We start from the raw sequence: 15,502 nt of genomic DNA on the forward strand, positions 1-15,502 counted from the left end.
CATATTTCAAGAGTTCTCTGATAAATAAGTACTTATTAATAAGAATTATATTACCAATGCACAAATTTTAATTAAGTCTGAAACACTGTAATCATAATTTATATGATTGCTTTTCAGATGATATACAATGTCCAATTTCTTTTTTTACTAGTATAAACACTCTGTTACAACTAACTTTACCTTGAACAAAATAATAATGAAAAAGAGTATATCCTTTTAATGTATGCCTAAACCCCAGCTCAAAAATAACACAGATTTACTTCAGTATATAGATTACAAAAATAATTTAAATAAGTACCTAAGATTTAATACAGATTTAATATTTTTTAATACATTAAAATATAATATCAAAAAGTATTGACACTTCTCTACAATTCATTATATGCCAGATACAACTTTATTGCTTACTATTTGAATATTTGTGAACCTATGGTAAGCCAAGGACAAAATGGAGATTCACCACACATTAAGAGGTAATAAATAAATAAAGAGGACAAAAAAAGAAAGCACTGTTTCTGCTATTAAGAAAACCAAAGCTGGCATCAGTTCACAAGGGACTGTAGCCTTGCAGATGAAAATATGTATGAATATTTGCAATTTGATCTAAAGAAAGCTAGTTAAGAGTTGTCACTTTATTACTGAAACCCTCAAAATAAGCAACCTCATCACCAAATCTGCTTGAATTCACATAAACTTCTGTCTAATTTTATAGGCACATAAACTATCTTAAGTAGTAAAAGAAACTTGCCTTGAAAATAAATGAGTACAAGCTCTAACTAGACAGTCAAGCTACTCATAGGATGCTCCACGGACTTGCAAAATGCTTTCATTCTTATGTTGATGTAAGCCTATAGTCCGTTGCTCTAAAAATATATATAATGCAATATATATAATGCAAAATACTTGGACTCTTACCTGTAACAAGAAAGCTGCATCTGCCAGCTCCAGCTTCATTGATGATGCTACAGTTATAAACCCCATAGTTCTCATTGGAAAGACTCTTCACCGGGTATTCTGTGTACTCTTGAGAGTCGAACTGACCCGTCCGTAATAACTTGTTGCCCAAACGCCACTCATAGGTCAGCACCCGTATGGGATAGGCCCTCAGTACCCGGCAGCTCATAGTGACACTTCGGTCTTGTCCTTGCCGGATTTCCAGGAATGCTGGCTCCACGGCAGGAGGATCTGTAGAAAAGAGATATCAAAACAGATAAAATATGTGGTTTGCAATAAGCCAATGGCTATTCTTATTCTGAGAAACTACTTTGAAGAACACATCCAGCGACATGGAAGCTGTGTAAGAGGTGGGTGTGGAGAACATATTTAGGCCCAGGAATTTCAGCTTGCACAGGGAAACATGATTTCTTGATGTGGGGAGTGAACAAGACTCGTTGCTTTAAAACAGCATTTGCAGGTGAAACCTGCAGAGATTATTATTTTTGTTTCTTCTGCTTCTCAGAAAAAATTGCCATGACAGTGTTTGGTTTATACTTTCAGCAACCAAACGGTGTTCTGGTTATGCAATGCAGAGTCTCCAAACCAGCATGAGACTTTGAAGCAGACAAAGCCATTGGTTCAAGTTAGTGAACTCTAATTATCCCCATGGGAGGCTCAGTCCTGGGGCTTCCAGGTACCCATTATTTAATAAACTAGGTAAGACAAGTATATAAATTTACTTTCTAAATTATTTGTCTGAATTTATTTGACTGCAAGTCATAATATTCACATGCAAACCTTAAGCAAACTTTGTAAATTATGCCACAGGTGGATGTGGTTTTCACCCAACTGCAATGGCTCATTTATCTGGATTAATTGTGATTTTTTTCACCCCACGTAATTAAAACATGCTACATTAGGTACCTAAACTTTTTGTTTTTGATGGGAAGATTTCTGAAAGGTATTACACACTTCTCTCACTATTTAGAGTAGGCAAAATGTAGTCCTTTTCTTAATGACTCCTAATGGCTGTAATAAATAAATAACAATTATTTCCTGGGTCCTAAGGATGTGATTCATTTATTTGATCAAGGAAACTGTAGGTGACCACTCAGGATTGCACTGCACAACACAATCGCATCCTTGACTAGATGTGTATGGCACCCTCTTGAGTTGTGCAGTATAAAAACTGCACAAGTCTACCTGGCATCCCTTCCTTCAAGAGGCTAAAAGGTTTTAAGCCTATCACACCAAATGTGCTGTCTGATACTCTTTACATATTATCCCATCTCCTTTTTATACAGTTGCTCTCCCTTCTCACTGCCAACCTGTTGACCAACTTTCTTCCTTCTTTCAATAAATGTGTTTAAACTATCCTACTAATTCTCATTTTATTCATGAAGGTCATTTTTTGAGCCCTTCCTAAATAAATACCAAGAATGAAAAAAAATGAATGAAAAAAAAAATCCTGTGTTTGTGTAGCTTATGGTCTAACACAATAGGTAGACATTAAATAGCTAATTTACAAAACTGAGGTAAAAAAAAAAAATTCTAGGGTAGAAAGCAAAGAAGTGAATAACACTATGAAGATTGACCAGGCAAAGCATCTCAAGGAAGGTGATCCTTGAGCTGTGTCTTCCAGAAGTGGTCAAGTGGGTGAGCAATAAGAAAGGACATTTCAGGTAGAGGGATTAGTATGCGCAAAGGTAAGAAGGTGACAGACAGGAGGGATGTTCAGAGAGCAGAGCTGGTGAGCAAAAGTACATGAGGGCTTGAGAGGGAATAAAGATGGAAACAAAGGCAGAGACTATGCAAGGATCTTTGAAAGTCATGTTTTGGAGTTTGGATTTTATCCTGCTGGTATTGAGGCCTTTTAAAAGTTTTTCAATGAAGGCTTTATATGATTAAACCAATCTTTTAGAAAGAATATTGTGGCAGGTAGGAGACCCATGAACCTCAAAGAGAGGAGTCCAGTTACAGAGAAAATGACATCACTATCACCGGTGAAGGCCTGAACTAAGGCCATGTCAGTGGGACCACAAATGATGCCTTAGACAATGAGGTGGATAATGTGTCAGTGAGGAAGATGGGGCAGAAAATGAGGGAGTTGGGGGTGTTGTGGACATGCTGAATTTGTGCACTTGTTAGTCACAAACAGGGATATCCAGTAAGCGAGTGTTTCTTCATTTTCGGACATATGAGTTATGTTTTATTGTCTCTGTTTTGATTTTTTTGCTTGACTAAATCATGGTCAGAGAAAACAGTCCATATGTTTTCAGTCCTCTGAAATTTGTTGAAACTTGTTTTATGACCCCATACACAATCAATTTTTGTCCTGTATGTGCTTGCAAAGAAGGAATAGTCTTCAGTTTGTGGAAGTAATGTGGATCTGTTGGGTCAAGTCTGATAACTGAGTTGTCTAATTTATCTATATAGCTGTTGGGGGGGGTTAACCTACTTATTCTACTTGAATTAATTGAGAAGAGTGTGTTAAACTCTTCCAAAAGGGTAGTTGTTTTTAAAAAATTTCTTCTTGTGGGGCTGGCCCCATGGCCCAGTGGTTGAGTTCCCACTCTGCTTTGGCGGCCCAGGGTTTCGCCGGTTCGGATCCTGGGCACCGACAAGGGACCACTCGTCAGGCCATGCCGAGGTGGCATCCCACATGCCACAACTGGAAGGACCCACAACTAAAAATATACAACTACGTACTGGGGGGATTTGGAGAGAAAAAGCAGAACAGAAAAAAAAAAGGGAAGATTGGCAACAGTTGTTAGCTCAGGTGGGAATCTTAAAAAAAAATTTCTTCTTGTAGTTCTCCTTTTTGCTTTACATATTTTGAGGCTATGCCATTAAGTACGCACAAATTTAAAATTGCTTTATGTTTTTGATAAATTGAAGCTTTTATCATTATGAAAAAATCTCCTTTATCTCTATTAATATTTTATTATTTAAACTCTATTTTGTCCCGTATTAGTACAGTTACCTTAGATGCATTTAGTTAGTATTTGTGTGTTATATCTTTCCATCCTTTTATACTTTCACTATCCTCATATTTTAGAAGCATCTTTTAAAGAGCATGCAGTTATAGTCTATTTTTTCAAGGAAGTCTGACAATCTTTTCATTTTACCCAGAGGACTTTATTCATTTACATTTATTACAACTACTGATATATTTAGGTACAAATGAACCTTTTTATTTTTTACTATTTATTTTGTGCTCTTTTTTCTTTGATTATCTTCTTTTAGATTGATGGATTACATCATTATTCCAACCCCTTTCTATGCTAGTTGAGAATTTAACTACTCTGTTTCTATTATTTCATTGATTATCCTAAAGCATGCAAAGTGCACACTTAAGTTATCCAAAAACATCAGTTAACATCTTTACTGTCCTCCTGGACAAAACAAGAATCTTCGAACACTTTGCTACTTTTATTCCCATTCCAACATGTTACTGAGTCATGAATTTTAATTCGCCCTTCTTTTTTAAAGCCTATTGGACACTATTAGAATTTTATATCTGAACTATTTTTTAGAGTTTTCCAGATATAGGCTAGCTTATTTGCCCTTAATTTCTTTTTTCATTACAGACTTTCTGAAACTGTGATCACTTTCTTTTTGCCTAAAGCACAGCATTTAGAATTATCTTTAGTGAACTTTCTGATCTTGGCTTTCTAAAAATATATTTTAATCTCATTCTGAAAAGATATTTTCCTTGTATGTAGGACTATAGGTTGGCAGTTATTTTCTTTCAGCACATCAGGATATAATTCCGCTGTGTCTATATGCCCATTATTGCTCTAGAGAAGTCAGCTCAAAGCCTCCCACTTTGAAGGAAATGTGTTTGCTTCCTCCAGTGACTTTCAAAATCTCTTTGTCTTTGATGTTCTACATCTTCGGGGGAATGATTTTACGTACGGGTTTCTTTTTACTTATAGTTTGGAATTTGCTGGGCTTCCTAAATATGTTGACTTAAGTTTGGTGTCTTTCATCTAGGAAATTTTTGGAAAATTCTCATCATTAGCTTTTCAAACAACACCTGTGTTCTTTTCTTTCTATCCTCACTTGAGGATTCTGTCTTCCACGTCTCTTAATCTCTTTCAAGTTTTCTATTTCTTTGTTTTTATGCATTGCATTATGAATAAATGCTTCTGAGCTAATTCAGTTCATTAACTCTTTCTTCAGCTCCGCTTAATCTCCTGAACTCATCCATTGTGTTTTTAATTAAAGTAATGTTTTATTTATAAATATTTGTAAATTAGTAAATGCTCTGTGTAGTTCTTTTGTATACCTGTTACACCACTATTTTTATACTTTCTCATTACCTGCAAATATAGTAAAGATTGTCTTTCAGTTCTTTAAACAGAGTAATTGCATTAGACTGTCTGATATTTCCAATTATGATTTTGAAGGTATTTTTCTGCTGGCTTTCTCTTAAGGTACCTTGTTTCTGTGCATTCTTGGTTAATTTTGACTCTGTGCTATTCCTTGTCCTTTAAAAATATTTGTGGAAATATTTTGATGCCTAAGATGATGGTTTCTTCCTCTTGAGAGATTTGTGTCCACAGGCAACTATTGGAATCAGTGTCTAGGATCACATTAATCTAAGTTCATGGCTTGAGGTTTTATTTTAATCATCCAGGTGATGTGAATTTGAGTTAAAAATCCACATAAGAGATAGCTTGTGATTATAACTTCAAATATGGGTTCCCATAGCGCCCCCACCCTGCTCACATCAAAGGCAAGTTTCTTAGCACTTGCTTGGGAGTAGGAATGTATAGATTAGGTTTAATTCTGCTTTACTCTTACCCTGTGGAGTGAGTCCTCTGAAATCCAACTTCGGGGAGAAAGTTTTGCCCTAGACTGTCCTGGCAGGGAACACTCTGGGCTTGGAGCTAGGCAGCCCCTGCCCAGAGATGCCATCAAGGCTGAAGCTCAAACTTGCCCCTGTCAGCAAATGCTCTCAGGGCAAAAGTAGCTTCTTTGTGCTGCTTTTGTATAAATTTGGGATGGTATATATATTTTTTTAAAGATGCATTTTTGGTGAGGAAGATTGGCCCTGAGCTAACATCTGTTGCCAATCTTCCTCATTTTTTTTTCTCCCCAAGGCCCCAGTACATAGTTGTATATCCTAGTTGTAGGTCATTCTAGCTCTTCTATGTGGGATGCTGTCACAGCATGGCTTGATGAGTAGTGTGTAGGTCCATGCCCAGGATCCGAACCGGTGAACCCCAGGCTGCCAAAGCAGAGCATGCAAACTTAACCACTCAGCCACAGGGCTGGCCCCACATGGCATTGTTTTAATAAACATTTTAATGCTTTTAATAATATTTTAGAATATTTCCCAGCACTTTCAGTGGTTTGCATTGGAAGGGTTTTAAGAAATAGCTTGTCTATTATATGCCCAGAAGCACATGTCTCTGATAGCCAGTGGAATATGGATCTGAAGCTTAGAACAGAGGGCTGACGGCAGCTACAGTTCTGTTGGGATAGCTCAGAGTAAGTACCAACAAAGACAAAAAAAAATGCCAAATTTAGATTTACTCTTGAATATAATCATTTACAGTGTTAGAGGAAAATGAAAGCTCCTAAAGGAGAGTAAATATAAATAAGCACAGAGATATGTGGATCTCGAGAGTTGTGTTACAAAAATTAAGGGAGTTGCATGCTTCCAAGAATATGAAGTAATCAAAGGTGCAAAATGTTAGCAAGAGACTAGTTAAGACTGAAAATTTATCTATTGTTTTTGCCAATTTTAACACCATTAATGATTATACTGAAAGCATTTCCAATGGAGTATATATAATATGGGTTACAGGTTTCGGCAAGTGAAGGGATGGTTAAGTAGTAAAGCTCAGGAATGACAAGTACTTGTTCAAGAATACTGTCCATGATTAGAAAAGATAATTATTCCTACTGATTCTAGCTTCAAAATACATTCGGAGTTTCTCTCAACATCCATGACGGCTGCTATTACCTCTCACATCAACTGCTAGAAATGGCCTGCAACAGCCTCCGAACAGGCCGTGGACCCTTCTGTGACCGTCTCCCGTTCTTCAGAGATGGGTCAGATGTTGTTTTACAGGAGAGACCAGCCCTTGTTGTTCTCCTGCCTAGACTTTCCTGCCTCAGCCCTGCTTGTTAACCAGGCCTACAAGGTGGTCCCATTCTGACTCTGCCCGTATTCTCCACCATTCTCATCTTGATCATTATGTTTCAGAAACATAGGTTTTCTCGAATAACAACCTCTTTCTGCATCTGGAACTTTGACTGTTCTTTCTTCCTAAGATGTTCTTTCCTTTACTCTTTCCATGACTGGCTGAGACTCATCTTTTAGAATTTACCTCTTTAGAAAACCCGCCTTGACAACCCGTTAGTAAAGTCTCTCTCCTATTGTTAATTTTTAGTTATTGTAGTTCTTATTTTCAGAGCACCACCATTTGTTCATATGCTGTTTATATAAGCTTCATTATGAAGGGACTCAAAACTCCCCAGTCACTGCTTCATCTTCTGAATCCATCAAGTACCTAGCATCATTTTTGTTGTTAGTGCCCTTGAGTGGATTTCAACTCCTAGTGACCCTATGGACAGCAGAACCCTGCCCGATCTTCTTGCTCCATCCTCTCCCCTTATGGAGCTCTATCAGACAACGTTCTGCTGCTATTGATGGGATTTTCAAGGCCAACTTATTTGGAAGTGGCTGGCCAGGTCCTTCTTCCTAATATCCCTTAGTCTGGAAGCTCCGCTGAAATCTCACCACTAGGGGTAACTCTGCTGGTATTTGAAATCCCTGTGGCATAGCTTTCAGTATCACAGCAACAAGCAGCTGCCACAGTGTGACAACCGACAGACAGGGGTGGGGGGTGGGAGGGTGGTTCCCTGACCGGGAAATGAATCCAGGCTGTGGAGTTGAGAGCGCTGAATCTTCCACTAGGCCACTAAGGCTGGTACTTAGCATTATAGTCAGTGTCAAATCATTATCAATGGAACAAACGAACGAATGAATAAATGCTCTAAAAAAGTAAAGGCATCCACAATGCTTTCAATATACCTCCCACCAAGACCTGGGTTCTGTGTCCACTCTGTTAAATCTGGATGGGCTTTGTGATCACTTTGACCAACAGACTATAGCAGAAATGATGCTGTGCCAATTTCTGGGCCCGGGCCACGGAAAACTGGGAGTTCCACTTCCTATCTCTTGAAATACTTACTCTGGGAGCCCTGACCCATGTAATAAGCCCAATCACCCTGGTGAAGAAACCATGTGAAGAGGCCCTGAGATTACGTAGAGAAGGAGAGGGCAGAGTAACGCCCAGCCTTCCAGCTGTCCCCACCAAGATTCCAGGCACGCGAAGCCATCTTGGATCTTCCAGACCATCTGCAAGACACTGCCTGCAAAATACCAAGTGATCCAGATAGTACCACAATCCACATCAAGCAGAACAGCCCAGGCAAGCTCTACTCAAATTCTTGACTCACTAGAGATTAGATGATGTGAGATAACAAAATGTGATTCTTTCAAGTTCCTAGGCATTGGAATAGTTTGTTACACAGCCACAGATCACTGATACAGATGCCTCTTAGCCTTCAAGATTCGGCATTTTGATGCTATGAGTGGAAACTTGGTAGAGTGAGGCAAAAGAACAAGGGGAAAAGGCAATTGAAGAGACACAGTTTAAGTGACAGACCATAGGATCCAAGTTGGCTCTGGAAGAAAATGAATTCAGAAAGAAACTAATGGGGGAAGACAGTCAAGGGACTGAATTACTAGGACAGCTTGAAAACTTGAAAAGCAAGTGCACTAAGAACAACCGAGGCAGGAAGCCAGAAACTTGCACTGAATAAATAGAATTTTGTTGGAATTTAATATTTCAGAGGTAGAGAAATGTGGAGTGATTACAAGATCAGAGATATGGCCACTGGAATGAAATGCTGGAGTGGAGATGAATGGCAACAGAGTCTAGTGCAAGTAAGCTGAGTGAATACACATTTACTCTCAAGTTGTAGGTGTCTAACAAAATTACAAGTGCCTGCAACTGCTTATCTTTCTTCTTATGAATTTCTTTTTAAATGGCAAAGGTTATAAATGTAATTAATTGCACCTAACAGAAGAATATCCTAAAATACATATTTACTTTTTCTATGAATGATTTTCTGTGAGAATTCTTTGAATATATCTGGTCTATTAGACTATTTCAAATAATGGAATTTTTAGATCCTCACTGTATACGGAAATGGCATCCATCCAAACCTAGAAGAGCCAGCCCACTCAGTTATTAATGGCCCATGAAGATATCTGATAGTGTTGGTTAAATCTCTTCAAACACAGTGTTTTCATGAAGTTTCATAGAGTCTGAGTTGGAAAGCACCCCCACACAAAAGTAATCATTACTGCTATTTGAAAGACTGCCCGAAGGACTGGGCTTCCAGGCTGGTCCTTTAACCTTAAACAAGCTGGAGAAAAAGGAACTGAACATAGTCTCTGCAATCCAGTCAACTCTGCTGATGGAACACTTCTGTGATGTGAGGGTCACTCTAAACGCACTGGCATTAATGGGCTCAGCATTTCATTCTCTGGGAGACCCAGTGAGAAGGATGCCCCTCTGCAGTTGTGATCACACGGTGCAGTGTGAAGACTTCGAATACAGTGAAAGACAACTTCAGATGTCAAAACAGAGTTCACTGTTCTAGAATCAGTTTTTCACAGTGTAGTTATTCAGTACACTTGGTTTGAAATACTTAATTTTAAGAAACTGAAATAAATAAATATATTGTGAGAAAAAAGTCCACTTAGAAATGAAATGTTTATTAAAAGTAGGATTGCTTAGGGGAAATAAATATATATCTGTGTTTTGTTCAACTATACAACATGATTCTAAAAATGTCCCATTATACTATACTGAATGTATTCACTTAGATTAAAAATGTCTGGTCCAAAACGTGATGTGTCAAACTATCTCCCTACATATACACCGAAGGATACTGGTAACAAAAATAATTATAGTTGTTGATTTTGGACATTAACTACGTGCTAGGTATTACGTGAAGATATTCACATAGTTTATGCTTTTATACCAGTAACTCATTTTACGGAAGGAGAGACTGAGGCACAGAGAAGTGAAGCTAAGTCACCCAGCCCAAGAGTAGCAGAATAAAGATTCAAACAATGCAGTCCGATTCCAGAAGTCAGGCTCTTAAGAACAGCCTATGCTTCACTCTTTCCAATTACAAATACTGCCAATGTTTCAGGATCTAGCTTGCTCTTTCAAAGAGGATTTTGAAAATCTTGCCCTATTGGTTACTTAAGCTTATCAATTAAAATAGATGTTGGCCTATTCATATCATTATTTAGAATTCACGATGTTGCTTAGATCAAAAATGGAAGTCATCTTTTGTGGAAAGTATAAAAGTATTGCAGCAAACTGCTGGGTTCAAACAAGATGTTGTTAATGATGGATTTCAAACCAGCTTCAAATTGCAGTGTACATTGCAATGTAGTTGATGTAAATGAATTTCTGTATTACTCATATATAAATATATAAGATGAGCACATGCAGAAGCTTAGCTGTCTGCAGGTAAAGACGTAACCTTTTAAAGGTATTAGTAATTTTGATTGGAATTAAGTTATTGAGCAACAAGTGCTCAAAATTAATTAGGATTTTAGCACTTTCTGCTCTTGTACTTACTGGTTCCAGATGTCTGGCAAGTGTTCTGAATGTGGGATGGTTCTAATGTTTAAATCTATATACAAATGTCTAGCTTATTTGGAAAGAGTAGTGCATGAAAACACTAGATTACAGAGAAATGTGTATTAGTTTTTTTTCTTAATAAGGGGTCAGAGATAACTTCGTGAGTTCTTTTAACATTGTGTATGAATAAAATTTTGCTTCTATTTCTTAAAAACAATTGCCAGATTCTGGTGAGCACAAGAACTGTAAGAAAAGCAATACTTTTGATTTAAAAAATAATGAAAAATGTTTAAATAAGAAAAACCCTTCAAACTAATATTAAAGAACATCAATATAGCCCATTTTTAGGTCTTTAAGGGAGTGTGACTATGGACATTAAATATGCCTAGAGCTATCTTCAGTTTACTTATAGTTAAAAGAGGAGAATGCACACCTGTTTGGAGAACGTCAGTGTAAGTAAGATTCTAATTATTTATCCTTAGAGGGGAGACTGTTAAACAGGTACACATTAGTGCCATTTCTTCTCAAGCCATTTAACACCTGCCCAACAAAACACCTGTCTACTCTTTGTTTAAAGAGATCTAGGGAAATTGTGCTCTTAATAATAATAAAAAATCCAATACTTAGATGCGAAAACCCAAGAGCTGAAGTGTGAAATCAGCGAATTAAATTCTTCCATGGTTCAACAAAAATAGTAAAATTGCTACATTTAGTGTATAGCAATCTCTTTCTGTGTGTGTATCTTTCTCTCAAGTCTTTTCATGGTCTTGTAATTACATCCGTCTTAGTGGTAAGGAAACTGAAGTTCAAGGAGATGAATGTGAGTAACCTGTTCATGGCCACTGAAAAACACTAAACGTTTTCGAACTCAGGCTAAATTGCCTTCAAAACGTTAGCCGTTTACACTTTCCCACGCGATTTCTCTAAGCGTTATGTTACTACCATATGGCTGGAGGCTCAAAGGATCCCTATTTTATTCGCATCACTCAATCGCATAAATACAGAGAGGATTCTTAGATAATGCTGGCACAAGGTGATATACTAGGAGACTAAACAAAAATGAATTAAAAGTGACTCCTGTTAACATACAGTTTACAATTCAGTATAAAGATAATATCTTAATAAGCGTAAGTAAGCGCAATTTAACATGAACAAGTAAATATATGTGTTTTTATAAGGCAATGACTGATTAATTACTGTAGTATAATGGGAAATTTATATTTGATCTTTGTTCTTGATTCCTGGCACAGATCTCCTAAAACTCTTGGAATTTCCTGAATGATAGGAGCAGCTTTTATTATGTATAACAAGCCCCTTTCCACCATACTAGAATTTACACTAATGAGGTGAATCTTGGCTGGCCCCTAGATCGCTTCAGGATGTGAGCTGATGTCCACACAGACCAAACCATAATTAGAAGATTGGAACTTTCAGTCCCACCCCCTGACCTCCAGGGAGGGGAGAGAGGCTGGAGATTAGAGATTCAGTTGAAGCACCAAGGGCCAATGATTTAATCAATTACACCAATGTAATGAAACCTTGGTAAAAACACCTCAATGATGGATTTGGGAGCTTCCAAGTTGATGAATACATTGAAGTTCTGGGAGGATGGTGCACTTGGAGAGGGCATGGAACCTCCGTGCTGCCTCCCATCCCCACCCCATACCTTGCCCTATGCATGTCTTTCATTTGGCTGTTTCCGCGTTGTCTCTTTTACAATAAACCGTCAACTTAAGGAATGTGTTTTCCTGAGTTCTATGAGTTGTTTTAGCAAATTATCAAACTTGATATGGGAGGAGGTCATAGGAATTCCTGAATTTATAGCTGGTTGGTTAGATGTATGGTCAGCAACGGGGAACTGTCCCTGGTGTCTGAGATGGAGGCAGTCTCCTGGGAGTGAGCCTTTTAACTTGTGGAATCTGCACTAACTCCAGGCTGTTAGTGTCAGAATTGAATTGAATTTTGGACATCCAGATGGTGTTGGAGAATGAGAGAACTGGTGTTGGAAAACACACCACTTATTTGGTGTCGGAAAGAACAAGAGAATTGCTAATCAAGTCTTAAAATAAGCCAAATTTATTCAGTAGAAAAAGATATGAAAAAGGATGGACTTGGACAAAGATATTAAGACACTTGTAGGGTCTGGCTAAATGTATATAGGAGAAATAGGGATTGAAACAGCTACCATTTTTAGGATTAATCTACTCTGTATGACTCTGCTAGCACATTTCACATACTTACCACCTCATTTAACCCTTATGACAACCTTGTAAAGTATAGATCATTATCTCCATTTTACACATAAGGAAACTAAATCTGAGAAGTCACATTCTCAAGCATCCCACACATTCCAGGTGATAGACTTCAAAGTCCATGTTCTCTCCAACACAGCAGTTTGAGGAAGCAGTCTCAAAATTAAACTATAAATGAGTCTTTAACACAATGTTGGTCTACCTTGGAAGAGGTAATATAAGAAAATGTAGTTTAAAAGTGAAATGGTCTATAGCATTTGTAAATAATTATCAGGAAAGCGACCCCAAAGATTCGGTCATACACTTTACAAAATTAGTGTTCACCCTTCTCCATAAACATTTTGAGATTGTCGGTAATTGTTACTGCATATTTCTACTAGCTTTCTCAGCAGGATAAAATTTTGGAGTTACAGTGCAGTATTATTAAATCATTATGTGATTGAAAATATTTGTACATTTGTATTATTGATGCTAGGCACGTGATGGATAACGTATAGAACCACTGTAATTCCGTCCTCATAACAAAAATGATAGTAAACTCAGTACTCTTCATATTTTTATGGAAGTATTGCTTTGTATGATTACTAGATACTATTTATTATTTAGCTATACTATTTCTATGTTTAAAAAAAAGCAAAGAATAAATAAACTCAGAATAATCCAAGGAAGTTTATAATAATCCAATTGATATAATGGTATATTTTTTCAAAGATATTAATTATGAATAAAATTGCTTCAATTAGCACTTATCCATTATAGGCAGGATCCATCAAAGAGAATCTTTTTTTTTCTTCTGAGGAAGACTGGCCATGAGCTAACATCCATGCCCATCTTCCTCTACCATTTTATAAGTGGACGCCTAGCACATTATGGCTTTTGCCAAGCAGTGTCATGTCCACCCCCAGGATCTGAACTGGCGAACCCTGGGCTGCCGAAGTGGAACGTGCACGCTCAACTGCTGCACCACTGGGCCAGCCCCCAGTTTCATTCTTTGCATGTGGCTGTCCAGTTTTCTCAACACCATTTATTGAAAAGACTATCCTTTCCCCATTCTATATTCTTGGGGCCTTTGTCAAAGATTAGTTGACCATATAAGCTTGGATATATTTCTGGGCTCTCTATTCTGTTCCATTGGACTATGTGTCTGTTTTTATGCCAACACCATACTGTTTTGATTACTATAACTTTGTAATATGGTTTGAAATCAGGAAGTGTGATGTCTCCAGCTTTGCTCTTCTTTCTTGAGATTGCTCTGCTATTTGGAGTCTTTTGTGATTTCATACAAATTTTAGGATTGTTTCCCTATTTCTGTGAAAAATGCCATTGGAATTTTGATCAGAATTGCATTGAATCTGTAGATTGCCTTGGGTAGTATGGGTAGATTAACAACATTAATTCTTCTAATCTATGAGCATGGGATATTTTTCCATTTACTTGCATCATCTTCACTTTCTTTCACCAATAACATAGTTTTCAGTGAATAGATCACTGAACTCCTTGGTTAAATTTATTCCCAAGTATTTTATTCTTTTTGATGCTATTGTAAATGGGATTGTTTTCTTAATTTCTCTTCCTGATAGTTCATTGTTAGTGTATAGAAACAATTATTCTTATATTTTAATTTTGTGTCCTTCAACTTCACTCAGTACAAAAAAATCAACTCAAAATGAATTAAAGACTTGAACATAAGACCTGAAATGATAAAAATCCTAGGAGAGAACATAAGGGGTAAGCTCCTTGACATTGGTCTTGGCAATAATTTTTTGGATTTGACAACCAAAGCAAAGGCAACAATAGCAAAAGTAGGCAAGTGGGACTACATCAAACTAAAACCTTCTATAGCAAAGGAAACCACCAACAAAATGAAAAGTGAATCTAAGAAATAGGAGAAAATATTTACAAACCATATATCCAATAAGGGGTTAATATTCAAAATATACAAGGGATATTATTCAACCATGAGAAAAAAGGACATCCTGCCATTTATGACAACACAGATGGACCTTGAGAACATTATTCTAAGTGAAATAAACCAGACAGAGAAAGATAAATACTACATGGCATCACTCACATGTGGAATTAAAGAAAGAAAAAGTCAAACTTATAGAGACAGGGCATAGAAAAGCAGTTGCCAGGGGCTGGCAGATAGAGGAAATAGGGAGAAGCTGGTAAAAGAGTATAAACTTTCCGCTGTAAGAGGAATAAGGTCTCAGGATCTGATGTATAACCTGGTGATTATAGTAGATAACACTGTATTATATAATTAAAAGTTCTTAAGAGAAGAAATTAAATGATCTCACAAAAAAAGAAGGTAAATATATGAAGTGGTGGATGTGTTAATCAACTTGGAGGGGAGAATCATTTCACAACTGGATACGTACAGCAAATCATCATGTTACACTTTAAATATCATAATTTTATTTGTGAATTACTTCAATAAAGCTGAAAAGAATTTCCTCTTCTTTGTTCCTGTTCCCTCCTTGTTGTCTTGTTGGCATTTTTCTTGTTGTTTAAATGGGTTGTAATAACTTACTTTGTGCAAAGTGGTGCAGTGGTTGATGCTATATGCGTGCTTGGAAAAAATCTGGTTAATAGTTAGACAATATCCCTAAATGTATGAGCAAT

The 15,502-nt window shown here is 37.1% G+C and overlaps 1 protein-coding gene across 6 annotated transcripts in view; it reads right to left on the reverse strand.

Moving 5' to 3' along the window:
• Positions 1-15,502, reverse strand: part of MDGA2 (MAM domain containing glycosylphosphatidylinositol anchor 2) — a 783,360-nt gene that overhangs the window by 113,419 nt on the left and 654,439 nt on the right. For all 6 annotated transcript variants that reach the window (XM_070630080.1, XM_070630101.1, XM_070630087.1 and 3 more), the window contains one exon: positions 916-1,185. In XM_070630080.1, the coding sequence (XP_070486181.1) occupies positions 916-1,185 (270 nt within the window). The remainder of the gene's footprint in view (positions 1-915; positions 1,186-15,502) is intronic.

The sequence above is a fragment of the Equus przewalskii genome, chromosome 1 (assembly GCF_037783145.1).
Source record: "Equus przewalskii isolate Varuska chromosome 1, EquPr2, whole genome shotgun sequence".
NCBI classification, from domain to species: domain Eukaryota; kingdom Metazoa; phylum Chordata; class Mammalia; order Perissodactyla; family Equidae; genus Equus; species Equus przewalskii.